This window comes from Penicillium cosmopolitanum (genome assembly GCF_028827165.1).
Source record: "Penicillium cosmopolitanum strain IBT 29677 chromosome Unknown utg000011l:1.0-3548175.0:1.0-3550911.0, whole genome shotgun sequence".
NCBI lineage: Eukaryota > Fungi > Ascomycota > Eurotiomycetes > Eurotiales > Aspergillaceae > Penicillium > Penicillium cosmopolitanum.
This window is the reverse complement of record NW_026622681.1, coordinates 2,604,275-2,630,284: the sequence shown is the minus strand read 5'-3', so window position 1 is coordinate 2,630,284 and position 26,010 is coordinate 2,604,275. Positions and strand designations below refer to the sequence as shown.

The 26,010-nt window shown below is 43.7% G+C and overlaps 7 protein-coding genes across 7 annotated transcripts; 3 read left to right on the top strand and 4 right to left on the bottom strand.

The window, feature by feature from the left end:
* Nucleotides 1–964: 964 nt before the first annotated feature.
* Nucleotides 965–1,228, top strand: N7509_012485 (uncharacterized protein; the record flags this gene model as incomplete). Its single annotated transcript, XM_056637122.1, has 1 exon — nucleotides 965–1,228. One exon carries the CDS (start codon nucleotides 965–967, stop codon nucleotides 1,226–1,228), a length of 264 nt encoding a protein of 87 aa, XP_056483152.1.
* A 942-nt stretch (nucleotides 1,229–2,170) lies between these two features.
* N7509_012484 (alkyl/aryl-sulfatase) lies at nucleotides 2,171–4,009 on the top strand (the record flags this gene model as incomplete). Its single annotated transcript, XM_056637121.1, has 1 exon — nucleotides 2,171–4,009. One exon carries the CDS (start codon nucleotides 2,171–2,173, stop codon nucleotides 4,007–4,009), a length of 1,839 nt encoding a protein of 612 aa, XP_056483151.1.
* A 484-nt stretch (nucleotides 4,010–4,493) lies between these two features.
* N7509_012483 (uncharacterized protein) lies at nucleotides 4,494–6,513 on the bottom strand (the record flags this gene model as incomplete). The annotated part of the gene is made up of 5 exons (XM_056637120.1): nucleotides 6,243–6,513; nucleotides 5,567–6,005; nucleotides 5,284–5,483; nucleotides 4,996–5,207; nucleotides 4,494–4,949 (listed from the first exon to the last, which is right to left on the bottom strand). The coding sequence occupies exons 2-5, from the start codon at nucleotides 5,638–5,640 to the stop codon at nucleotides 4,494–4,496; spliced, it is 942 nt and encodes a 313-aa protein (XP_056483150.1). The 5' UTR covers nucleotides 5,641–6,005; nucleotides 6,243–6,513.
* Nucleotides 6,514–6,971: 458 nt separating this feature from the next.
* Nucleotides 6,972–7,544, bottom strand: N7509_012482 (uncharacterized protein; the record flags this gene model as incomplete). Its single annotated transcript, XM_056637119.1, has 3 exons — nucleotides 6,972–7,097; nucleotides 7,173–7,384; nucleotides 7,493–7,544. 3 exons carry the CDS (start codon nucleotides 7,542–7,544, stop codon nucleotides 6,972–6,974), a joined length of 390 nt encoding a protein of 129 aa, XP_056483149.1.
* An 816-nt stretch (nucleotides 7,545–8,360) lies between these two features.
* Nucleotides 8,361–8,757, bottom strand: N7509_012481 (uncharacterized protein; the record flags this gene model as incomplete). Its single annotated transcript, XM_056637118.1, has 3 exons — nucleotides 8,361–8,479; nucleotides 8,554–8,676; nucleotides 8,748–8,757. The coding sequence occupies 3 exons, from the start codon at nucleotides 8,755–8,757 to the stop codon at nucleotides 8,361–8,363; spliced, it is 252 nt and encodes an 83-aa protein (XP_056483148.1).
* Nucleotides 8,758–9,874: 1,117 nt separating this feature from the next.
* N7509_012480 (uncharacterized protein) lies at nucleotides 9,875–10,150 on the bottom strand (the record flags this gene model as incomplete). The annotated part of the gene is made up of 1 exon (XM_056637117.1): nucleotides 9,875–10,150. The coding sequence occupies one exon, from the start codon at nucleotides 10,148–10,150 to the stop codon at nucleotides 9,875–9,877; it is 276 nt and encodes a 91-aa protein (XP_056483147.1).
* A 7,852-nt stretch (nucleotides 10,151–18,002) lies between these two features.
* N7509_012479 (uncharacterized protein) lies at nucleotides 18,003–18,446 on the top strand (the record flags this gene model as incomplete). The annotated part of the gene is made up of 2 exons (XM_056637116.1): nucleotides 18,003–18,280; nucleotides 18,317–18,446. The coding sequence occupies 2 exons, from the start codon at nucleotides 18,003–18,005 to the stop codon at nucleotides 18,444–18,446; spliced, it is 408 nt and encodes a 135-aa protein (XP_056483146.1).
* Between the last annotated feature and the right edge of the window lie 7,564 nt (nucleotides 18,447–26,010).

Sequence of the window (26,010 nt, the reverse complement as noted above, 5' to 3'; positions counted from 1 at the left end):
ACAGCCACTGCCTGCTGCTTGAAATTGAGATAGTGGTATTTAGTCAAGATTCTTGGGCCGATACTCGGGTAGAAGAATTCCACATTGACATGTCGATTTCCCAAATTTCTACGAGCATAATCTACTGATAGCAACTTGAGGTAGTTACTAGTTAGTAGTCATAAACTGCCCTTGTTTGACTCGGATATTTTTGCCCAGTTTATAATTGTAACTTTGCATCGTGTTCTGTAGCATATGGCAATTATTTGTCAAACTAGTTGAGATTCAGATCAGTTCAACCTAAGGACCTTTTTCCGTACTAGTAGCTCTTGTTCTGTCTGCTGGGTGAAATTAAAACTCCACTGGTCGGATAGTGCATTCATTTGTTTTCAAGGTCTCTACTCGTAGCAGCCATGAGAAGCTCATCATCGAAAATAATAGAGCCAGAGAGAACGCACCATCGACAGAAAAGGAGAGATATTCTATTTAAGAATAAGCAAGAAATAAAATAAAAACAAAAACAAAAACAAAGAAAAGCAAAGAAATGAGCGGGCCCAGATCTACCCAGAAAGTTTAGTAGAGAACATTGACACGCCGCTAATCCGTATTCTACTGTTGGAGATAACAAATCGCAGAAGCACACGGCTTCTATCGTTGTTAGTGGCCGACGGTCGGCTGAGCATGGCGAGTTTTGACTTAGCAATGACCAAGGACTCAATTGGAGAAGAATCAACTTTAAACGCGGTACCTCGGCCTAATGGGACCCATATTGCGGGGAAATGTTTTATCAGGGGTTGAAGAAAACCAATGTGCTTACGCTTCACTCATGGACCCGGAATTCAGAGTCCGAAAATGCATTCCTTAGGCTTGTTGACACTGCCATAGGCGAAAACAAAAATGCGACCAGAAAGTCCCCACATGCTCGAATTGCGAGTCCGCCAACCAGCCCCGTTCCCGCGCAGAGAGCACTGGGTGGCACCATGGCATGTCCGAGGGAGCACTAGCTCATCGTATTGGGATTCTTAAGGCTCGCTTAGCTGCAACTTTAACGGGAGATGTTCCTCGCGTTGCTGAGCGCCCTGAGCCGCCGTCGACTTCCACCGCACCGCATGAGTCAAAGCGCGCACACGGTCACTTTGATGGGCTTTTGCGCTTTCTAACACTTGGTACTCGAGAGAATAACGAGCCCGCATATCTAGGCCCATCTTCGGGACTTCGATTGTCGATTCTGTCGCTACGAATTCACTAAAGTCACTAGTTACCCAGCACCAACCAACAGTTGGCAGATACGTCTCAAAGTGACTCGGATGAAAACACAATGGCACCCCTTCCTAGTGATACAAATGGATCTGGGATCCTAGATGCATATTTTACCCATTTTTATATCCGCCTCCCTTTTGCTCGACCGCGCAAATTTGAGAAAGAAAAAAGAAAAAGAAAAGAAAAACACTAGAACTAGTACATAGTAAAAAATATACCACCCGTGGGATGCGACACCGCAAAATGAATTCGAAATGTTCAAGCTTTCGAAGTTTTATGGTCTATATAATCGGAGCTACGATTCTACATGACTGGGGCTTATGATTCAACACCACCGAATAAATTTTCGATGGCAGCTTTGAATTTCGATCGCACTCCGCGTGAGTCTCTATGGGTGGCGTCTATATAGGCCATGATGCTCCTCGTTGTTCACAGCCTGCGATCATGCTCAAACCCCAATATGTGGTATATGATTAGACTCGAAATGACAACCTGTATTGATTTTGGGTTTCACAGAGAAACTCACCATATTTGAGTTTCGACTGGGAACTACTGGTATTTACTAGAAGCAGAATACCAGTATGAGCCTGGGAATAGGAGACAGCCGAATTTATTCTGCCCCTTCGGTTTCATTCGCAGTAAATGATTTCCTCAGAAAGAACCCCATCAAAGCGTCCCTAAACTCTTCTGGTGGTCCCATACGCAGCCCTCCGTCTATCGGCAATCGGAATTTACCAGAAAAGGCATCTGTTTCGTGGTGACGCAGTGCCAAGTGGGTCAACAAGCTAGGCAAATTGGAGTATGAGATGCGGTTTGAGTTTCTATGTAATGACGACCAGACTCTAGAATATAAATTAGAGCCCCTCCTTGAAATAAAATATTTCACTCGTACAATTATCCAAGATAATCTTTCAATCCCGGGCCTCACAAAATGACACATCAGCACGTTGAGCCATCCTTCGCCGACAGAACCGACTTTGAAAACGCCCAGCGCGGCTTCATTGGTGCACTCGACCCCTGTACCATCACTGCACAGGACGGACGTGTGGTATGGAATAATGAAGAATACAATTTTCTCAAATCCGAGTGTCCCGCAACGGCCAACCCGAAACTATGGCGACAAGGCCAGTTAGCTTCCATACAAGGACTCTTCGAAGTCACGAAAGGAGTCTACCAAGTTCGCGGACTGGATCTCTCAAATATGACCCTCGTCGAGGGAAATGAAGGTGTTATTGTCATCGACCCTCTGACGGCGGTGGAATGCGCTACGACTGCCTTATCCTTGTACCGCCAGCATCGCGGCGACCGGAAGGTCACGGGTGTGATCTATTCGCATTCGCATATTGATCATTTCGGTGGCGCACAAGGAATTCTCCCCCTCGCTAAAAGTCATGATATCCCGATCATCGCACCAGAGGGGTTCATGGAAGAAGCTCTAAGTGAGAATCTCTATGCCGGTAATGCTATGCGACGTCGTGCTGTCTTCATGTACGGCACTGCTCTGCCCAAGGGCCCGGAGGGTCAAATTGGCTGTGGTTTGGGCATGGGAGTGCCGACTGGAGTCAACTCGCTTGTTCCACCCAATGTCTCGATCTATAAAACAGGCGAGAATTATGTCGTGGATGGGGTTCGGATCGTATTCCAAATGGTCCCTGGATCCGAGGCGCCCTCCGAGATGAACTTCTTCTTCCCAGATCACCGGGCATTGTATATCGCCGAGTGTGCGACGCACAGTCTTCATAATATTATCACGCTTCGCGGTGCCCAGGTTCGAGATACAAAGGCTTGGGCGCAGTATCTGGACGAATCGCTCTCGCTTTATGGACATTCATCAGATGTTCTTTGCGCGGGTCACGCGTGGCCGACCTGGGGCGAAAAGGAGATTGCGGAGATTTTATCGGATCAACGAGACATGTACGCGTTTCTTCACGACCAAACTGTGCGCATGATGAACAAGGGACTGTCAGGGATCGAGATCGCCGAGGTACTCACTTTGCCGCCGTCACTGCAAAGAAAATGGTACTGTCAAGGATTCTATGGATCTGTTAGTCACAATGTCAAGGGTATCTATCAAAGATACATTGGCTGGTTTGATGGAAATCCCGCTCATCTTTGGGAGCATCCTCCAAAGGAAAATGCAGCAAGATACATTGAATGCATGGGAGGTGTCGACGAGGTTGTTCGGAAGGCAGAAGAATTTGCAGAGCGAGGTGATTTGCGATTTGCAGCAACTTTGCTGGGCCATGCTGTCTCCCTTGATCCGACTCACATCAATTCCAAAATGGCTCTGGCTGGTGTCTTCACAAAACTCGGCTATGGGACGGAGAATGGAACTTGGCGCAATTTCTACTTGACCGGCGCTCGAGAGTTGGTTGCAGAAAAGGGTCACCAGCCACGACAGAATGTGGGCAATCAAATGCGACCAACACAGACTGTCGATCAATGGTTGACTTTGCTTTCAATTCAGTTGGATGGCCTCAAGGCTGGGGACTCGGTCTTTGCGGTTGATATCCACGTGGTGGATGAGGGGAAATGGCATAGAGCCAACATTAGCAACGGGGCTTTGACTCACAGAGTGGCTTCAGATGGCGCAGAATTTAGGGGAAAATCGGATCTCACTTTGGAACTCAAAAAGATTGAGCTTCTGGGGGTTCTGAATGGGGAGAATCAAAAGCAAGCGGTGCGAGAGGGTGACTGGTCGTTTGTTCCCCGGCTTCTGTCTTTGATGGAACACGCCATCCCAGCAGATACGAAGAAACCCCAGCTCTAAGACTTGATGCAACACTGAACCAGGCCTATGGTCTAAGAGGCTATGATACTCATTATCTAGCCAGACAAGGCTTTCTTTTCATCGGTTACGGCTTTCAATTCCTTTCATTCCCTTTTTGTCTATGGATGATAGACAAATGCCACAGATATTTTCGTAGGCCATAACCCAAGCCGCCAACACATTCAACAATTCCAGCCGAATGACTTTGAATCAGAAATTTAGCTAAACCCTCACAAAGAAAATGTTACCAGTCAAAGGCGTTGTACCACCAAGGTTCATCCAAAGGGCTTACCCCTCCCACCCGGGAAAGGAGCCTCAAACTGTTGAAGATCTTGATTTCTCATCCGATTTCGTTGGCGCTTTAGTCTGTAATTGAGCATAGGTTCTAGCTTGTCGCTAATAGGTGCATGCTCGATTTTGTCGAGTTCCCTGAGAATCATGTTGACCAGGTCTAGTGGAAGATGCTGACGGAGAATGAAATTTATCATCCATTCCCTCTCCGTCCTCCACGCCTTTCGCTGGGAGGAACATTCGCACTGGAGATAATTCTCACATGCGGGTCCACCAAGAACAAAGACAGTATCTTGCATGAACCTGGCAGGCGTTTGTCTGCGGTTATGAAGTTGGTTGAACGATGCTGCATCAGGCTCGGGAACGCCACCATCCTACCCTCGGGAATCTTCACTTTACCAAGTTCCTGGGTCGGAACAAGGTAGAAAGATTTGAAAGGATATAGAGGCTCTCTTTGGGGTTTGTAGCCGAGAATATCCTCCTGTATAGTCCTCCAATTCATTGTCCTGGCCCAAGCAGGTACATCTTCTTTAAGACCCTCGCGGGTCAACGCAGGATCAGGACTCGAGCGTTGGCGGAAGCACAGTTTGCGAATTGAGATATTCGCCACGTCGTAAAAGAGCATGGCTGTAGCACATATATGCTCGTTCTGGAATAATTAGAATTGCACGCATGGAAATTAGGCTGGGATAAACTCGCGAGGGCGCCTTCAACGCGCCAGGGCCCCCCCCAGGCCTCTGGCCGCCAGGACGGAGATCTACATTCTCAATTTTTGCGAATATCTGGAGTCCATTCTTTGCACACTGAGAGCGCAGGTTTGCATTGTTGATTGGTGGCTTGTTGGAACCGAATGTAGGCGGCTCCGGGAGGATTATTTGCCGATCATTAATCCAATCCCTGTAGATATCTATATGCGGTTAGTAGCCTGAGGGAATTAACTTGGATGGATGGCATAAACACACTTTCACAACGTTCGCACCCACCGGGAACATTTAAACTCAGTTTGGAATCCAAATGAGGCAAAAGGCCGCAGAGACCGCGGTGACCATCCTCCTTCCATTTCGGCATTGGTGGACTGAAATCAACCTTTTCATCAAATTTCAGACTTCGCCAGTCTTTTTGAACTGACGAAAGACTCTCATTCCAAAGTGGAATGGCTTGAGTAACCAATTCTTCCATGGTGCTGTAAAGGTCGGAGTGTTCTTTGGGATGCAAGTTATTGATGTATGTGTCGATACTACACCCCACGTTCTTGGTAAAACTCACATCAAAGGGTATATATTGCTGTTGCATATCATATCCCCTAATGTATGGGCACCTGACGGATGACCAAGAGGCATAGTTCGGATCCGCAGGGGAGGAAGCGGAGAAGATGGTTCCGCGTCGTGGAGCCAGAGAGTCGTTCCGCTACAGACTGAGAGGAGACAGTCGTCTTCTGTCTTGATGGTTTCTTTCAGTAGGACCTTTGAGTCGTGGAATGAGATAGCGCGCAAGCTAGGGTCCAAAGGCACCTGGTACTTATTTCTCACTATATCCTTGCGTGGCTCCACGAGAGGTATGGTAGCCAGGGTCAGAGCCTCGATTAGCTCGGGCGAGATGATCGTGTCAGACTTGGCTACCCCACCAAAGACACTGACGATTTTTGTCTTGGTGAAGCAATGCTTCCGCCACAGGAGCTCATCGACGACCCAGTTGATAGTCTCCTCTGTCTTCTCCAGAGAGTGCGTTCAAACATGCGTAGGATCTGGCGGGTGAGGATTCTTGGCTGGGAACACATCTCTTCCCAGTCCTCTCTATTTGTGATATCATTGATCACTCGCATTATCTGGACCTCCCTCCAGATATGAGGCCGGCTAAAATAAACTTCAGCTTGAGATGGCAAGGCCCGAAAATCATAAACTTGAATTACTCACCTGGCATACCCATTTTTAAGGTGACTCACATCGAGGCTGGATTATGTCGTGGCAGGCTCGTGTCGCTTTATCGACTTCTTGAAGTAGATCCTCTGCGTCAGGCTGTGATTGGCGTTGTTGAACTGCAATTTCTAGAGATCGAAGGGTACTTTGGAGGATTTCTATATTTTGAATGAATTTTGCAATATTGGCATCCTGGCCTTTGTATTCTGAATAGAAATCTACCAAATTTTGCGTGACTTGGATGCCTAATGAGAGGAATCCGGCGATGCCAGCTGCGATCGAGAGTGGATCGCTCATGGCGGTCGGCGGTGGCCGTCTCGCTCTTGTTCACTTAAGTCGACAATGGCCAATAGGCACGCGGTGTAGCGTCCTTGTTACTGCTTACTTAATCCAGGGATAGTCAATAGGCGTTCAGTGACGGGTAGAAAATTAAGGGAGGAATTGGGCGAAATGGAGGAAGAACAATAAGTATGGATGATCTTGATTCAGCCTCGTCAGGTAGATACCCAATTCCCCTCATCTGAGACCACGTGACCCGCTAAGTATCTTAGGGGCAATATAGCTACGGAGTATTAATATCGGGATACGTTCAGAGCAATATAAGTCAAAATATAGTGGTATTCAAGATACCGAGCATGAGGAGAAAGATCTTTAAAGAAGCGGTTGCTCGGCAACTAGATAAGCTATAGTGAGATAAAAGTATGGCTCTTTAAATCGATATGATTAAGTAAAAAGCGGTCCGGAGCCTCGTTTAATCATAATTCATCGTCGTCGTCGTGGTCGAGAACTATCGAGAATGCCTCAGGTGTAATTTGTTTGAGAATATCGGGGTCAAAAGGCCGGTTAATAGATTCATCCGGGGAGTAAACTATATCGAACCACTAAAGAAAAGATAAGTTCATATTGCGAAGGGTAAAAGGGTTGTAGTAGAGAGTAAAGAGATTCAAATGACATACTACGTCGGGGTGACCCGTCAGTTCTTCTATGATCCATCCAATAGGTCGTCTATCAGACTGACTCGCAAAGATTCTATTTGACTTTACATTAAGATCTACATGAGTAGTGTGATAGAATGGCGTGTCGTCCAGCTCATCAGACCAAGAGATCTTTGTTGGGTCGATTGCCCGCTCATCAGTCTTTTCATAGGCCTTCCAGGAAAACATTATGACTGGTAGCGAGGGTAAGTGCTGGGAAGACTTAATCTCCTCTATATAACCAGATATCAGCTGACTGAAAAGGCCTGATAGCAGAAAGAACTTTAAGAATCAGAACTTACTATACCAAGAGACTGTGTTTTCGATACTAGCCTGGTCTGCTAGATCAACCATGATAATAGCAGCATCACAACCTTCTATCCACCTAGCCCTATCTTGAGCTGTACTACAAGACCCAGACAGATCCCAGAAATCAATTTTGGCCTGCCCACAATCCTATAACCGATACCCATCCTATATAAGAAGATATTCATTCATGGTAGGGTATAAGAGGGAAATAAAACTCACAGTCAAGAAGTCGATTCTCACACGATTATAGCCATCCGTCGGGGTATATTCAGATTCATAAAAGTCATCTAATAGGAAGGATACCCAGCTTGACTGTAAAACAAAATTTAGGCTCAGTCATCCTTGTGCGATCCAGACGATATGACCTTACCTTGCCAACACGTGCGTCGCCAACAACTACTAGCTTGAGCGCTTTTTCAAAGATATCCATGTTGGAAAGATTCTGCGTAGAAAGAACAGCGTTGGGTCCAACATAGAGAGAATGCAGTTTAAGGAAAAGAAGGAGGGAAAGGAAAGGAAAGTTGAACACAGATAGGCAACTGTGGATCGAATGTCCCGTGACGGTGGGGGGGGAGTAAGTGGGGGCCGGGGCCAAGGCGAGGCAGGCCTAAAGCAAACAGCTATGTATGTACTTGTATGGACTTGTACGTGTTAATCCTTGTTTTTTATTATTATTACAATTTATTGTACAAGGCTTTCTGGAAAGGCTTTCATTACTTGGTTCACATTTGGATCTCTCTAAACAACCATTGAATACGAAAGTTTATCTAGCCCTGATATGTAAGGAAATCTTTTGCGAAATCTAAGCCAGAATTTTGTTTACTTAAATACATTTGGCACCTGTATCTGAGTTTTTCTTTTTCAACTCTTTTTCACCTTAAAGCCGTTGGGACCATTCACCTCGGTTGCAGGTGGTTGTTTATCATCCGCAATCCTCTTCAGGACGTCTTTATCACTGTAGTAGGTGTTTATATACAATGCTAAGAGGGTGAAGTTAGTCATTGTTCTGCGACGTCTATTCAAATACCTAGGTAGGGGAGAGAGAGACGCTTACCTCGTGCGATGATTGCGAATGAATCGCAATTGTGCCAGCTCGCATCCTGACCTGCGAGTGCCTCACACTCGGCATAACTATACTTCTCGGTTTTCTGAGATTTCCGATCAATTACAAGTGGAACTGCAAAACAAGAGCCATGGTTAGTTATTTCTTATCGACATGTACGTTTATGCGACCCTGAGGAATCTTACATTGCGTCATGTCTCCTAGATGAATCATCTTATGCACTAATGCTGAGCTGAGTTGAGTTCTAAGAGCATCAATAGGGACTTCTTTAACATTTGTGGCCAGGTTGGCAGCACTGAAATAAGATCCCGCAATACTGGGGTCGGTATCGTCACTGAGAAGGCCCTGATAATTGCAGAGAAGGATTCCCTTGTGAGTTGCACCTTGTGAGTAAATCGCGAGGCCCTTGATACCTGTTTTGTATGGCCTTTGAGAGGACCCTCTGTCCCTAAGGGAAAAAGAAAGGTCTTTGTATTTATCGTCTTTGTTCCGCACTAGATATGTGGGCCACTTCTTTATGGGAAGAAGATCAACAGGCACAGTGACATAGAAATAATCCTGCAGCGATCCTTCACCTCTTCTGAAGATATCCCTGACATTTGGCCCTTCGGGTGCCTTAAATTAGCAACCTGGGGGCCAAAGCCAAGCCGCTACTGTTACGAGTTTTGGGGCCATTGCAGGGGATTAGAGCTGGCCTAGTACTCCGTATGGAGTACAGTCTCATTCTTTGTGGCAGCTTACCCGAGTTCAGTATACCTCATAGTGAGGGACTTTCTATCTTGCCCCCACTTAGCAGTCATCAATTGGCACTTAGCAAAATGATCTGTGCCGCGGAAACAGCCCTTTCTAATCTATTGTAGGTGTATTTATTTCTATCTAGTGACATTATAAATCAAATGTCATGATTTGGCCCTAACCGGAGTATTCTCTATAAATGATTTGCACCCGCTCCTCCGGGCTCCCCAATCAATGAAGTTATCCCGAACATGGCTACCAAAAGCAGTCTCTTGTTAGTGCTTCCCATTTTATATGGAGCTAGCGCGGATTGGACCACGACAGTCAAAACTACTCTTGTTGTCCCTAATACCGTTACTCCTGTTATTGACTTTGTGATACCTCCGCCGGCAACCTCAACGCCCTCATCGTCAGCTGTAACCTTATTGCTATTTACTTTCGATCATACAAAAAGCCATAAGCTGAAGCTTACCTCCGTGGTCACTGTGCCGGACGGCCAAATTCCCACTGTCCACTTCAGTCCCATTACTTCGTCTACCAACACTGGGGCCGTTGACCCGTCCTTCACTTCATCGACTTAATCTACCGGGACAGACGGGGCTTCAGAGACCGAGGGATCCTCTGAGGTCAAATCTTCGGGCTCGACACCTTCACTTACAGAGTTAACTGGACCAAATGCTCCAGGCTCATCTCCTGCCGGCCATACAAGCTCCCAGCCACTTATCCCTAGCGGATCTACGCCATCAGGCCCTGCAGCTGGAATTCCGAGCTCTAGACCAACTATCCCAGACTCAACCGGATCAAATACAGCAAGCTCCCCAATCAATGGACACACAAGCTCTAAGCCACTCATATCACATGGCTCTACGACATCAGATTCCCCAAATAGGCCCACAAACACAAAGCCAGATGGCGTAGGTTCGACTCCTTCGGGTTCGACTGCTTCGGGTTCGACTGCTTCGGGTTCGACTGCTCCAAGCTCTACTCATTCTAAATCTTCTGGTGGAAGCTCAACTTCAGACTCCTCGAACGAGTCATCCAGTCCTCGGCCTAATAGTCCGGACGAAACTGGCTCTAATAGGCCAAGCAGCAAACCACTTATCCTAAGTGGATCTACACCATCAGGCTCTACAACTAGGACCTCAAGCTCTACCCCGGGGAACTCTGCAAGTAACTCAGCATCTACTACTTCAACGCCTCTTTCAGATAGTATCTGTCAACTGGAACAGTAGCATCGTCGGAATCGCTTAGCTCATCAATTTACTGTAAGGAGCGAAAAAATTACCAGCGCCTGCCCAACAGCAAAGCTTCCCCCATCATTTCTGAGACAAATTTTAGGAAAAAACGCAAAAGTATTCTGCCCCAGAAATTTCAGCGCACTACACATACACATCTAATTACACTAATTCAGTGCAAATCTTCTATTAGAATTTTCCTCTTCCACCTAATTTCTTATAGACGGCCCTCAATATAGGCTGCGACTTAGCGCAGAGTAGAAGCTCTACCGACGCATGATTTTGCTTCAAGGTATTGCGCAAGTCTACTCAGAGTTTTAAATGTCTGAACAAAGCTAAATAGATGCTTTCCTCCTGATAGATTTGTTAGACAGTAGAAAATAGGGAGTACGTAAGCAGCAGAATATAGATGTTGCTCAAGGGAGTCTATGGATATAAATAACTTCGAACACTCCCAGCAACATACTTTTGCAGAAAACTTAAAATCATCTTCAGACAAAGTCTTACTTAAAAGAACTAGCTGAGACATAGAAATTAAATCGGCAGACGATGTACTATCTAGAGTATAGATAACATTATAGTCTGAGCTGCTATCGGAGACGTCACCGCGAAAATTATAAGAAGCAGCGAGGATATTTTAATCACAAACTACCTAATCAATGTTATATTCACAGACTAGCTTGTTAAGCTGGTTTCTGTCTATTTTAGAAACATAGGTACTACTTTTAAGGTAATATAGAATTAACGAAGGGGATCTAAAGTATTTTATGTATTACATATCAATATATTTCAGGTTACTAATTACGTTATAGGCTAGCAATTTCTTATATTACTTCAGAGCAAAATCAGTCAGAAAGCCCCTGTTGTATCTGTCGCATATATGGCTTCCTTTCCCTGGCCGAGGAATTTTATACTTCTTTATATCCTGCAGGTATTGCTCAAGAGCAGTCTCGTTAACAAAATCTCAATTATATTCATAGCACCGAAATTATTCTACATAACCAGGTGCCTTCTGATGACAGTACAGTTCGTCGGAAGTTCCGAAAAATTAATTATACAGACGACAAAAGCAGTAATCAGCAGATCTTCTGTATCGATTCAGTGCTTTAAGGCTACGAAAGCCGTTATCGTATCGACCATATATCTAACGATGAATATCTTGTATATAATTCTCTAGGCCGTCTAGTATTGTGAATTTTCGGTTATACTTAGGACATTTGCAACTATAAACCGCTTTCCGATATTGTCGAAGGTCTATACTATTTGCGAACTGCCTGCTACAGTCACAATTAATTATTATATATAACAGTCGATATACGTAACCTGTCAAAATCCTAAGGATCGAAATAAGAATATTTCTTAATCTTCTATAAGAGTTATCTAGGGTTTTATAATTTATACAACAAGGATATCTAGTATTTATAAGATAGATAACGCAATAGGAACAAAATTTCGCGCAGGGAAAGGACGGCTAACTTTAGACAGAATATTAGCCTGGCCTACATTGTACTAAGACTTTTCAGAAAAGAATTCTCACATTCCTCAATTCGTATTTCCAACTTCATCCACTCTTATGATTTATTTTCGCAGATACTACCGGTAAGGAGGCAGCCCAATATTCATAATAAGGCAGATAGCCATTCTTTAGCGTCACAGAGTAGGATCAGGTTACGCCAGGTATAAACACGTACGACAACATATTTGCAACCAATGTTGCGCCTAGAGGCTTCAGGCAGTGCCAGCATACATTTTCAAAGTAAATTCCTAATTACCCAATACTATATTGCCGGTAAAAGCATGAATTTCGTATAAAAGCCTATTAATCTACAGGAGAATTACCAGCAGACTTAATAACGGCTAGAATATTAAAAACGCTTTAAAATCTTTCTGTTAGCTTTGGTCTAACTAGCTCTAGTATTTTTTATATTAACTGTACAACCGTTACCTTTAGGGTAGAGTATAGGACAGACTAGAAATTATACTCAAAAATGCTCAAAAATACCACAGAACCCAACTGCTGATTTTTGTCGATTTCCGACTTTGAATTATCACAAATTTGGCATTCTAGGCGTTTAGTTAGAAATAGGGGCGTAGAATTTCCTTTTTAATCTTCCTAATACTAAGAAGGTCGATTTATATTACCTTGTCTAAAGTAATATATTTTCTCGTATATATCGTAAGACGTACTCTAGTAGTTCGGCGTACTATTCTGTTCTGAGTACTTCCTTTACAAAAGACAACGGTGAAATTCTTCTTAGTATATTATTCTCCTTATAACCAGAATCAGCATCTAAGTTATATAGCTTTCGATATATCTGGGAAATAAATACACTGGTACAAACTAAATTATCGAGCCTAGTTATATATAAATCAGTAATCATTCCTGAAGATTTCTATTTCTTAGGGGAATTCTATTCTCAGTTCAACAGAGGCTCTGCTAAGGTTACTGAAAATATCTACAACTACAAATTCATACAAAATTAGGTATAAGATATCGACTAAAATTACCCTGAATAGCCTACTTCTAGCATTAGCTTTACTGTAGAAGGTCCTATAGTTCTCTTCTACTACTACGATAATAGGATATCTGCTGACCTTCCTCACTATTTTTTTACTTTTTCTCTCTTTATTATAGGATAATTTTTTTTTCTACCAGATTCTAACCTGTTTCTGGACATTAAGGCCTGCTTATATAGAAGCGTTTATTATAAGATTAGCTAGGAATAAAAAACGTGCTAAGCATACATACAAGTGCCGGCTGAAGCTTGTCACTTATATCTGTAAGTAGAGTTAATTAAGCATCCTTCAAGGCATAGTAGTTAACAGCGACTTATAGATAATCAACTTAGGCTTAAAATCCATCCAAACTAAGTTTGCTTATAGCCCCGACCCAAAGATAGCTATACGTAGTAGGCCGCAGAAGGATTCGAGTATTTATTAAAATTAAGCTTAAGTAGCAGATCGATCAGCGTATACAGAAGCATCATTAAAAATTTAGGTCACTTAATTGCGGTTATCGATCCGAAGACTTCGACTCAGCACTGTATAGTTCCGAGCAATAATAATTCTATTAAGGTACGTCCTTACTCTATACGATAGATCTTCTTAAGCCAGGATAAATTATTAATATAATTTACTTATGTCGTAATGGCCGTTGTAGAGGCCGTTTATATAATTAAAGAATAGGTCTTTTACGCCTATTATCTGTCAGCTAGAGTACGAGAATAAAGAGCTCAATACTAAGCTTAAAAATATACTGTCACTCTCTAACATATTAAGCATAAGGATTGAAAAATAGGAAAGATAGGCATAAGCTATAGAGCAACGGCTAATAGAGAGCCAAAGCCGGGTGGCTCAGCTTGATAAAGAGTTGTAAGAAGGAGCAAATACAGCGGTGAATCTATTACAGAGTTTCCGGGCTGTACAGACAAAGTAATACGGTACTAAATACAATAATACATTGCAGTTACGTAGTCAAGAAGAATAGACTTTATAAAGCAGGCGCCTTATATAAATAAATAACGTCTATATTATATTATATTAAGAGGCCCATTCTAAACCTTAATTTTAAGTTTAATTATGTATTCTCTTATATATATACATCCGATCTTACTCTTCTCACATTATAGTACCCGAATTCGCTTACATTGAATTAGCTTATATTAGTTGTAATCTTCTACGTAATCAACTCACTAGGAAATAATAAATACACAGAAATTTTTTTAAGATCATATAGCATAGATTATATTTGGTCCCTACATATTTCTCTTATTATAGACTTTTAGGTTTAGAACAGACGTACAGAGCACCTTTTAAAATATACGATAGAAATTATATAAATAAGCAGAATTACTTATTGCTTGGCGATAACTTATACTATAAGTACTATAATATTGTCCTAGGGTCGAGTAATATAATCTAATATAGCTAATATGCTCAAAGAACGGTTTTATCTATACTAGATAATCGCAGACGGACATAAATACAGCATACTGTCTAAGACGTAGAAGCGATATATACATTCATCTGTAAGCAATGTCTCACTGGCTGATTCAAAGCATAGCCACTTATCGTATTCAGCTTTTACGATATAATCTGTTTAGTAGAATATCTTATTTCTAGTACTATTAACGAAATACCTTTTAAGTACTTTATTTTGAGCATACACCGTTTTCTTAACGAGAATCACAAGAGCTGTATATAAGATATAGGGATTCTTTTATTTTAGACTAGCAATATAAGGGGGGAAGTTAAGAAAGTATACTTCTATAATAGAACATTTCATAAAATATAAGTGTTAATTTTGCCTAAGACTAGCTAGTACATTTTATTAAGAGAGCTAGGATAGTATATAGCTACCGGGAGTATTACTATATAATATATACTTTTAGTTTATCGTAGCTAATATCCGTAGCTAATAGCCTGGTAAAAAGGTATTGCTTTAAGTATAAGTAAGCCACTGGACGAAGGCCTAGGGGCAGGGATATTAACAGAAAATTTGCCCGCTGTAACCGGCATCTTTATTAAGCGTAGGGTAGGAAGATTAGGAAATCGGATCTAAGGATTAAAGCTAATTAAAATCAGAGCCTTATTATCAGGTAGTATACCCAGAGAAGATATTAAATATAGAAGAGAACGCTTATCGAAAATAGCGTGTACTTTTCTAGTACAAGTATCAGGACAAAGAAGTTAGGTAAGTTTACTCAGCGAATCCTCCGTAGGCCAAAGGTAGACACTGCAACTAGAATATTACTCTTCTGACCCCTCGACTAGACAGCCGTCTGCTTCAAACTAGGTATACTTAAATAAGAAGCCGGTACCCTCTTCGTCGATAGGATATTTTTATTTGCGTAAGACTGTTTGTAGCCAAATCCGGTCATACGATCAAAGTCCGTCTGCTTCTAGGGCAGGATTATTGACAAGATCTATAAATACTGCTGCAGAGAGGTAGTAGCTATAGTACTTTGTATACATAGCGATAAATTCTTATCGGCTGTTATGGTAAAGTATATACTTAAATTCAGCGTAATAGTTGTAGCGCAGCTGCTTTTTAGGTCGCTAGGTAAAGGTTTGGCCATATATGTCGTAATCTGAGATATCGTTGAGATTATTAATCCTATTTACATTTTTATCTTTGTCATTATTTAACCATAGTAAATATCTTAGTTCTGCCTCGGCTACCTCTTCCGGCATAGGAAGAAGTTAAATATAGGTTGTCCGGTAATTCTTACTCTTGCCGTAACGCTATTCCCGGCGATATTTAATAATAACTAGATAACCGGTTTTCTCATTAGTTTAGATAGATAAGTCTGTCTATATCTCGTTGATAGGGCCCTTACAATGTTTATAACGCCAGACATAATTATTCTACTTCTAATCCTTTTGTCGGGGAGCATAACAGAACTAATAGTAGAAAGAAGAGAAGCGCTCGTTATTATTTAACGCAACTTATGTTGAGACGGTATATAGGTACTCCTTATATATCTTAAAGTATAGTGTTTGGCCTAGATCCCCATCAAATATACAGTCTAATTAAAACTTAACCGTGTCCAGTGTAACAAAATCTACACCAGAGACAGACCAGATACTATTAGAATTAGCGGCAGTAGATGTAAAACAACCATACCACATATACGAGCTATTATTTCGCACAAAGACGGGAATATTAGAAGGCATAACCGTCTAGAGAAGTAAGCGTCCCTGCCTAGTAGGACGGTGTTCTATATCAATAGCTAGTAAGCTATCTTCTAAAGTATTACTATTAATCATACGTAAGACTACAATACCGTTATTATAGTGGATAAGTTTAACCGACTCGGCGGTATCCCTGTCTATCAGGCCGGATTCTAAATAATAAAGGACTTTATAGAGATTAAGGATACGTTTACACTAAGCGATACGGTGGATATCTAACAGACGAATTTCTTACCCGGCCCGATAGCAAAGAAATCCTTGTTGATAAAGAAACTCTAAGCTATAGGCCAGAACAGATACTGAATAGGGAGCGGCTATAGCGACCGCCTTATTGATATCAAAGCGATAGGAGACAGCCTTATAATAACCAGCCTAGGCCTATAGGGCTATAGAGCCTTCTTTACTATTTTGTAGGAAATTCTACCGACTAAAGTTAGCTTCTGCTAATCTATGCGTTCTTTTAGCACCCTATAGATAAAGGAAAAGTAAAGAGAGGAAAGAGTTAAGTTTAGTCCGGCTTATCTCGATAGTTATCCTCGCAATAAGCTTGCTTTGTATAGAGTTATAAATTATATAATTAGTACGGCTAAGCTGAATAGAGTTATAATTATCCAGTAAGGTAGCGATTTAGTAGAAGACATCGAATAGGAGGTTATCCAGCCGAGGTAGCGGTATAGCGGGAGAGAGGGGATACTATATTTAACAGTACTAAATAGCAGGGGAGGCAGAATATATATAAAGAAGAGGAAGGAAAGGGGATAAGAGAAGAATATAATAGAATAGAATAGAATAGATAGAAATAGGGTGTTACGCGTAGCTAACTGGTCACGGTGAGTGGTTAGATCTGTGGTTAACAACTTACCAGTTGTTCTCTGTGTCGTTGGTTGTACGTGATATCTATCACTCGTAATCCTTAAGTATCGACTCGTAATCGTACCGTTGCTGTGCTAAGCCTTATACGGACTCGGATCCTGTAGAGTAACTTCGAAGGATGCGCCAGGTAGTGCGCCGAATAGGTCAGTCCGAAGAGCTCCCCTATTCGTAGTATGTTTGTCACAAGAGTTGAAACTGAATGAAGAATAATCCAAAGGTATACTGTAGTAACTTAGATTGATTGATCGCGAAGAACTAAATACATGTGCGTAGAGAGTGTCCTATATATATCCTAGTCCTTCCTATTCATGCGGTAGGAATCCTAGCCTACTGGTAGGATGGGATCCTATCCTGTCGTTGGGACGTCATGTGACCTTGTCGCATGTCCTCTTTGTTCCTGCGTTCAGCCCTATCGTACGATCGACCATGGCTTCTTCTTGCTTGTCCGGGAATCGTGGTCTATCGTGCGATAGCTTGGTGCGTGCGATACTCCCTGGCGTGGGATGGTGCGTGTCGTGCGGATCGTCCCGTCGTGGGACGGTGTGGTCCCTGCGACGTGTTTCGTCCTACGATATCGCCCATCTTACGGTACTAGGGTTCTGTTGGAGTATCTTATGGTCTTTCTACTGTGTGCCTTAATTATTCTGTATCGTGCAGCTCCTGGTGGGGATGCTATGGTTTTTGTTGTTTTCTGTACGTGACCTGCAGGCGGTCATGGTGGTTGCAGAATGGTTGGCTCTTGATGGCCCATTTGTAGGTTGCGACCCCTTACGTTGCAGGGTCCGTAACATTATCTCCCCCTCTCCTTGGTTCTCGTCCTCGAGAATCCTTATAACCGCTCACCCCCCTCTGGTAAGTGCCTGGTCTTTTTGTTTTTCTTGTTTTCCCAATGTTTTTCTGATCATGCCTTCTTCTGGGGTTTCCAGCCGTAAGCTCTACCAGTTGATCGAACGCGAGGGTTTTGAGTCTCTTATTCCTTGTCTTCGTTGTGTTGCCCAGAATAAGACGTGTATCCGATCCGATCGTTCCTATCGCTGTGCCGGTTGCAATCGCGCTGGTGGTACAGTGAAGTGCGAAATGCCCAAAGAGTCTTTTACCGATGCCGAATGGCGCCGTTTGCTTTCGTCCCAAACCTCCCTGGAGGACGAAGAGGAAAAGATCCTTCTCGCTCAGCAAGAGATGTTGGCTAAACTAGCACGCCTTTGAAAACAGAAGAGACTGCTGAAGAAGCGTGCGGGTGATTTCATCGCCCGTGATTATAAAGAAATTGCTGAGTTGGAGGAGCTTGAGCGTCGCGAGGCGGAGGAGTTGCAGCGCCTTGAGGACGAACGCCTCGAGTCCGAGTGAAAAGAGCGTGAGGCTGAGTCTTCTCGTGCCGCTTCCGAGAGGATCGATTATGCCTTGGTGCCGGACCATTAGGTCCTTGCGGCGACGTCTGAGGATCCTACTCTGACGCAGATGATTGCGTCGGTAGATCCCTTACCGTCTCTTTCCTGGGACGACCTGGACGCCTTTTTTGAGGTTGCGAAGTCCCCTTTACCTGTTGGTGGTATTGTTGAACCAGCTGGCGGCAGTCCGTCAGGTTCTCGATAGGTTCCTATGTGTTTTCCGAGGTATTGTATCCTTTCTATTTCACTAGGTAGTGAGGTTTTCTGTTAACGCGTTCTATGCTTAGGACGTTTTCGACTTTATATTCGTTTTCGGTTTCTTCCTCTATTTCCACATTTGTAGCGAGTTCAGCGTTTTCTGGTGCAGTTTTGAGTAACGAGATATGAAATGTTGCATGCATGCGTCGTATACTGTCTGGTAGCTTTAAGCGATAATTGACTGGTCCTGTTTTCTTTTTGATTTTAAATGGCCCCAGTTTTAGGTGGTCGAGCTTTGAGCTTGGTCGCTTGGTTTTGATGTTTTGACGTAGGAGGTATACCTTCTCCCCCTTTTTGAAGTCTGGTCCTTCCTGGTGGCCCTGGTCGTAGTAGTGTTTTATCCGTAGATTGAAAAACTCTATGTCCCTGGCCAGCTGGAGGTGTAGTTGCTTGAGTTCTGTGGCCAGAAGCTGCGATGCTTCTGCCTCTGTTTGTCTCCCGATGGTTTCTCTGATGATTGAGGGATTATACCTATAGTTTGCGAAGAATGGAGTTTCTTTTGTTGTTGCGTGTATAGCGTTGTTGTACGCAAATTGTGCCAGTGGCAACAGTCCTGCCCAGTCGTCCTGCTGGTAGTTCACATAGTGCCTTAGGTACTGTTCCAGTGTCTGGTTTGTTCGTTCTGTTTGGCCGTTCGTTCGTGGATGATAGGCAGTAGAGAGTCTATGCTCAATGCCTACTAAGTCCGCGAACGATTGCCATATCTTGCTCGTAAAGAGCTTGTCCCTGTCTGATGTCATCTTTTTAGGTGTTCTGTGGTTGGCGAATATGTATCTGAACAACAGGAATGCTATTGTCTTGGCGTTGATCGTTTCTGTTGTTAGTATTATGTAGGAGTACTTCGTTAGTCGATCCACAACTACCATAATTATATTGTGTCCGTCCGATTTGGGTAGTTTAGTGATGAAGTTAATCGTAATCTATTCCTATGGTCTCGTTGGCGTTTCTGAGTTCTGTAACTCGCTATATGGGGTGTATCGTAATGGTTTGTTTCGCTGACAAGTGTCACATTGCTTAATGTATCTTCGAACCTTTTTGTGCATATTAGGGATATAGTAGTTCCTCGAGAGGTGTTCCACTGTTTTTTCTACCCCCATGTGTCCGTGCGCTGGATCGTCGTGGTGTCGCCGTATGGCTTTATTCTAAAGTCGTTGTGGTACGTATACTAATCCGTGGATGTAGATCAGTTTATCTTTTGATATTGCGTAATTCTTCGTCATGATGTTCTGAACGATGATGTCTTTTATTGTTCCTTCTTTGATTTGGTTGATCTACTCGTTGTCCTTGATCTCGCTGGTGGCGGCCAGGGTCTGGTGATTATACACTAGATGACCGTCGTCGTTTGTTCTGAGTATAGCTGGAACGGCTTCCTTGACCCCTATTGCGTAGTCTGGTCTTCTGCTAAGCGCGTCCGCCTGGCTGTTGGCTGTGCCTGGGCAATGTTCGATCCTGTAATCGTATCTTACTAAGGTTTCTGCCCATCTTGCTTGACGTCTTGTCAATTCCTTTATACTGGTAAAGAATGTAAGGTTCTTGTGATCTGACTTCACTAGAACTTAATGACTTACTCCTTCCAGGTATGCTCTCCAGTACTTGAGTACTGACACTATGGCTAGCAATTCTTTGTCATAGATGTCATAGTTAAGTTCTGCGGGTATCATTTTCCTTGACCAAAACGAGATCGGTTGTGGTTTCCCGTCACTTCCTGGTTGAGTAAGTCGTGCTTCGAGTGCATAATCCGATGTATCGGTTTCTACTGTGTATAGTTTGCTTGGATCCGCAGGTGCAAGTATTGTTCGTTCAACGAACAACTTCTTGAGATTTTTAAACGCTTATTCTGACTGGTCGTCCCAGACCCACTTCTGGTCTTTCTTCGTGAGTTTGTTGAGGTTAACCGCAACTTTCCTAAACCCGTCGACTGAGCGTCGGTAGTAGTTGCACAACCCCAGAAACTGTTGAACTTCTTTCACGTTCTTGGGCGTTGGCCAATCCAGAATGCTTCTGACTTTTTCTTCTTGTATACCAAATCCGTTTTCGCTGATTACGTATCCTAGGAACTCTGTTTCCTTGACGTGGAATTCATACTTCTTGAGTTTAAGTGTAACTTTAGCTTCTCTGAGCTTTTGCAGCACCTTCTTGTTGTGCTGGACGTGTTCTTCCATGTTTTTAGAGAATACCAAGATGTCGTCGAGATATGCCATCACGAAGATGTCGAGGTATTCCTCTAGCGCACTGAAGATGAATTGTTGAAATGCTGCCGGTGCATTTGTGAGTCCGAACGGTATGACCGTGTATTCGTAATGCCCGTATCTTGTTCTAAACGCTGTTTTCCACTTATCGCCTTCTTTGATCCTAAGGCGATTGTATGCGTTGGTGATGTCGTATTTGGTGAAATAAATACTTCCCTGAATGCGATCTTGTATTTCCTGAATGAGAGGCAACGGGTGTCGATCTTTGATGGTAATCTCATTTAGATGTCGATAGTCTACGCAAAGTCGAAGTTCGTTCCCTTTCTTGGGTACGAATATAATCGGATATCCGGCTGATGATGATGACTTCCGGATGAATCCCTTCCTGAGGTTTTCTTTGATATATTTCCTCAAGGTTTCTATTTCTAATGGCGATAGCTGATAGATAGGCCTGAAGGTTGGTTCCTTGCCTTTCTTTAACCTGATCTCGTGGTCAAACGGACCATGCTCTGGGAGTACACCGTCTGGTGGTGCCTCAAATATATCCCGGTACTCTTGGTATTCTTTAGGTATCTGTGTCTCTTCCTCTGTTGCGCAGAGGGTTTGTCGTGATTCATGGTGTATTATGATGTAGTCTCTTAATTCGTCGTCCGATATGTCTGGTCTTTGTTCCGTGGTCGCGAGGACGTCTATATCTATGATCCTACCTGATGCCCCGCCTCTGGGCTGCCTGCTCTGTTTAGGGTCAACCTCGTACGGGCCGCAATAGGTACCTGCCGTCCCGGGGCTAGGCCCTTCAATGCTCTGTGGTTCTTTTCCAGTCTATCTGGTTTCTGTTTGTGTACAATCGCAGTGGTCGAAGTGGATTTCGTCCCTTTGCTAATCGATCCTTGGGCTATGCTGGCGTAGCTAAGGAATACTAAGTACCACATCGTACCCTCCTAACCCTGTGACGTCAAAGCATATGGGTTCCAGGTGGTTGCCGATGATCATGTTGATTATTTCGGTGTGGTGTGTGATTCCTTCGTTTAGCTTTTCTCTATTGAGTCCGACGAGAGGAGTAGCAATTCTCTTTTGGATAGTCGGTACTCTTCTGCTTGAGGTGTATTCTGAGTCTATGAAGTTTCCTGCAGCTCCTGAGTCAATTATGACTCGTGCGCTGATCTTGTCTCCCCTATGGAAAGTTATCAGTGCTTCTGCCTTCATGTGTTTTCCCTACGCTGTTGCCGCGAGAACTTGTCTCTACTCTGGGCGACGTAGCCGTGGCGATGGCTTGGGTTTAATTCCTCCAGCATCTAGCTTGCCTTGCATATGCGTCCTGTATGCGTAGTCGTAGCATCCGATCGTTGCCCTAAGGTTATGATCGGGATGTTGTGCGTATCCTATACAGGCGCAGTCTTCCCTGTGGCACGGGCATATTCCTTCTGTGCTGGTGACGTATGGTGCTGGTTCGTCGTTGTCTGATTCGTTAAAGAGGATCCTTCGGGGGTCTCCAGGGGCTATGCCACCTGTCTCGTAGACCCGTTGTAGTTCTTGTTCCTCTTGGTAACTCATCCAGTAGCCCTCCGGTGGGGTCTCTGGGATTTCCTGTATTTCCTGCTCGGTAAGAGTTGTCCATCTTTGGAGAAGCTCTTAAACTGTCCGAGGGAATTCGTCGTGTCTTGGGGACTCTTGAGGCGTTTCTGGGGCTTCTGTTGTTGGTCCCTGGGAGTCAATGGGTTCCTATACGTGCTGGGTCCATCCTTGACTCTCTACTGTGTCCAGGTCAATCCGTGGATACTGTTCCTGTCTGTCGTACTCTTCGAGCTCAGAGTCGACTGAGGTCATAAGCTCCTGCGTTTCAGGTTCTAGCTCTGCCTTTCGTTCATTGGTGCGCAATGGTAGCCATCCTGCCGCCCACTGTTCTTGTAGAATCACGCTCTTCCTGACCCGTTTTTCCTGGGTCGGCGTGTTTTCCTCCTGGGTAGCGCAGAGTCGCTGTACTTTTTTCGTCCCAGTGGTGTCGTACGCTCCTCTTTCCTGAGTTGCGCGTAGTTGTTGTGGTCTCTTGTCGTCCTTCTTGCTGCGACAATCTCTCGACATGTGGCCTGGCTTGCCACAGTTGAAACAGAGTCTGTTGTCTTTCCGACGCTTCTGTTCTTCTTCTGGGAGTCTCGCTGCGTCGAGCTCCATTGGTCGTGGACCATACGGATCGCTGTTCCGGTTAGGTTGCTGTTGTTGTCGTTGAGGCTAGAATCGGTGATGGGTCGGGCGTCCGTTGCCTTTTCTCCATCCCTCTACCTCTTTCTTCTGCATTTGCCTGTCGAAAAACCTGTTATCGATTCGAACCGCGAAGTCGATGAGTTTGTCCATTGTGTTGAAATCACCAACTCTGGCGATTTCGTCCTTAATGTGCGACTTGAGTCCTTCATTATAGTAAGGAATCAATGCATAGTCGTCCCATCCAAGGATAGCTGCTTGTTGCATGAATTCAGCCGTGTATGCTGATGCTGAGGCTGTCTGTCGGAGTCGCTTGAGCTTCCGTTTAGCCGTTTTCTTAGCGTCGATGTCACCGAACGTCTTTTCCAGGTGTTCCTTGAACTTGTCGTAGCTAGAAAAGATGTTGACTGCGGTGTTTGACCATTCCGAGCTGTCCTTTTCGTAGTACTCTCGGACATATGGTTCGAGCCAGTCCCATACTTGTCCTCGCAAGTAGGTTGACACGAAGATGACCTTGTCGGCATCGTTGGTCAATTTGAACTTATTTACGTCGAGGTGCATGTTTATCTGTGTCAGGAATCCTCGCAACTTAGAGCGAGTTCCGTCGAAGTTTTCCGCCTTAGGTAGCTTAGGCGTACTGGTGATGGCGTTGTTGGGTGGGATAGCGCCAATCTGTGCTATAATCTGTTCGATGTGATCGTTGGTTCCTTTGGCATACTCGGTGAAGCTTCCCCTCATTTCCTCGAATTGCTCTTTGAGGTTCTTGATAACCTGCTTGAGTTGTCGAATTTCTTCGCTTCGTGTATTTTCTCGTTCTTCGTCAGAGTCGGGTTCTTCCTAACGAGATTGAGTCTGTGGAGGCACGGGCGCTGGTGCCTTACCTCTGCTGCTGCCAGTCGATGACATGATGATTAAACTTTACAGTTTTCGTGTTGACAGGGTGATCAATGTGTTACGCGTAGCTAACTGGTCACGGTGAGTGGTTAGATCTGTGGTTAACAACTTACCAGTTGTTCTCTGTGTCGTTGGTTGTACGTGATATCTATCACTCGTAATCCTTAAGTATCGACTCGCAATCGTACCGTTGCTGTGCTAAGCCTTACACGGACTCGGATCCTGTAGAGTAACTTCGAAGGATGCGCCAGGTAGTGCGCCGAATAGGTCAGTCCGAAGAGCTCCCTTATTCGTAGTATGTTTGTCACAAGAGTTGAAACTGAATGAAGAATAATCCAAAGGTATACTGTAGTAACTTAGATTGATTGATCGCGAAGAACTAAATACATGTGCGTAGAGAGTGTCCTATATATATCCTAGTCCTTCCTATTCATGCGGTAGGAATCCTAGCCTACTGGTAGGATGGGATCCTATCCTGTCGTTGGGACGTCATGTGACCTTGTCGCATGTCCTCTTTTGTTCCTGCGTTCAGCCCTATCGTACGATCGACCATGGCTTCTTCTTGCTTGTCCGGGAATCGTGGTCTATCGTGCGATAGCTTGGTGCGTGCGATACTCCTGGCGTGGGATGGTGCGTGTCGTGCGGATCGTCCCGTCGTGGGACGGTGTGGTCCCCGCGACGTGTTTCGTCCCACGATATCGCCCATCTCACGGTACTAGGGTTCTGTTGGAGTATCTCATGGTCTTTCCACCGTGTGCCTTAATTATTCTGTATCGTGCAGCTCCTGGTGGGGATGCCATGGTTTTTGTTGTTTTCTGCACGTGACCTGCAGGCGGTCATGGTGGTTGCAGAATGGTTGGCTCTTGATGGCCCATTTGTAGGTTGCGACCCCTCACGTTGCAGGGTCCGTAACATAGGGTTAGAGAATAAAAGTAGGAAGTAGAGGGCGACTTTAACTAATGTAAGTAGAAAAGGAGAAGAGTAAGAGCCCGTACCGTACGCTATAACTATAGAATAGCCTCTCCTCTCCCTAGAGCCTTATAGGGGTACCCCTACTACTTTAATACTTTATTTTGTTACATTATATAGCCAATGCTTCTTACCCTTGTAATACCTATACGATATCTATACCCTCGGGTTAAATTATTTTATACTATAGATGCCGTCAGTAGATCTCTTATTTCTACTTTTAGTATAAATAAGGCTCTTCTTCTTACGTTAGGCTCCTTTCTAGGGCTCTTTTAACCTCTGACTAGCTCTCCTATCTATTATGGCTAACCGTTGCTTTAACTTTTCGATTTTGATCGACTCCTAATCCTAGATTTAACAGATCTAAAATTTCAGCCACCTATTAAAATATTACGTAACTTAAAACTGTTAGACTGCGTCTGCTAATTATAGCGATCCTACGCTAGAATAAGAAAATTTGGTTACATAGCGGTAGAGGCTATATTGCGTGGCAGTTACCTAGTCAGGAAGAGTAGAAATTTTCAAAACTATCCCTATTTTGGATAAGCACAGACAGACCTATTCTATTTACTTAGGTTAAGTTTCTGCGTATATTTAAGCTCTTTTTCACTAAATCTAATTTTTCTCTGCATTCTAATACTTAAATTTGCATATATATAATAGGCCTATGCTATATACTACCTGTAAGTTTTGTATATAGTTGACTAATTAATAGGTGATAAAGTTAGGTCTGATAAACTCCTTATCTTAGAGGTTTTTAGTAATAGGAAAGTACACAGTACGTAGTAGATAAGCTAATAAAGTACCCTTATTAACTTCCTACATTCTCCTTTCATAAAAATTAAAACGGGCTATGTAGAGTACTTATTCAATATTTACAGAATATACAGTGATCTAATATTATTAAGGCTGACAGAAAGAACATTTAATATCGAAACTAATTATCGCTAGCTACTGATATTTACTGTCGGCAAGATAATATTATACTAGGGTCGACTAGCATTTTTTGATATT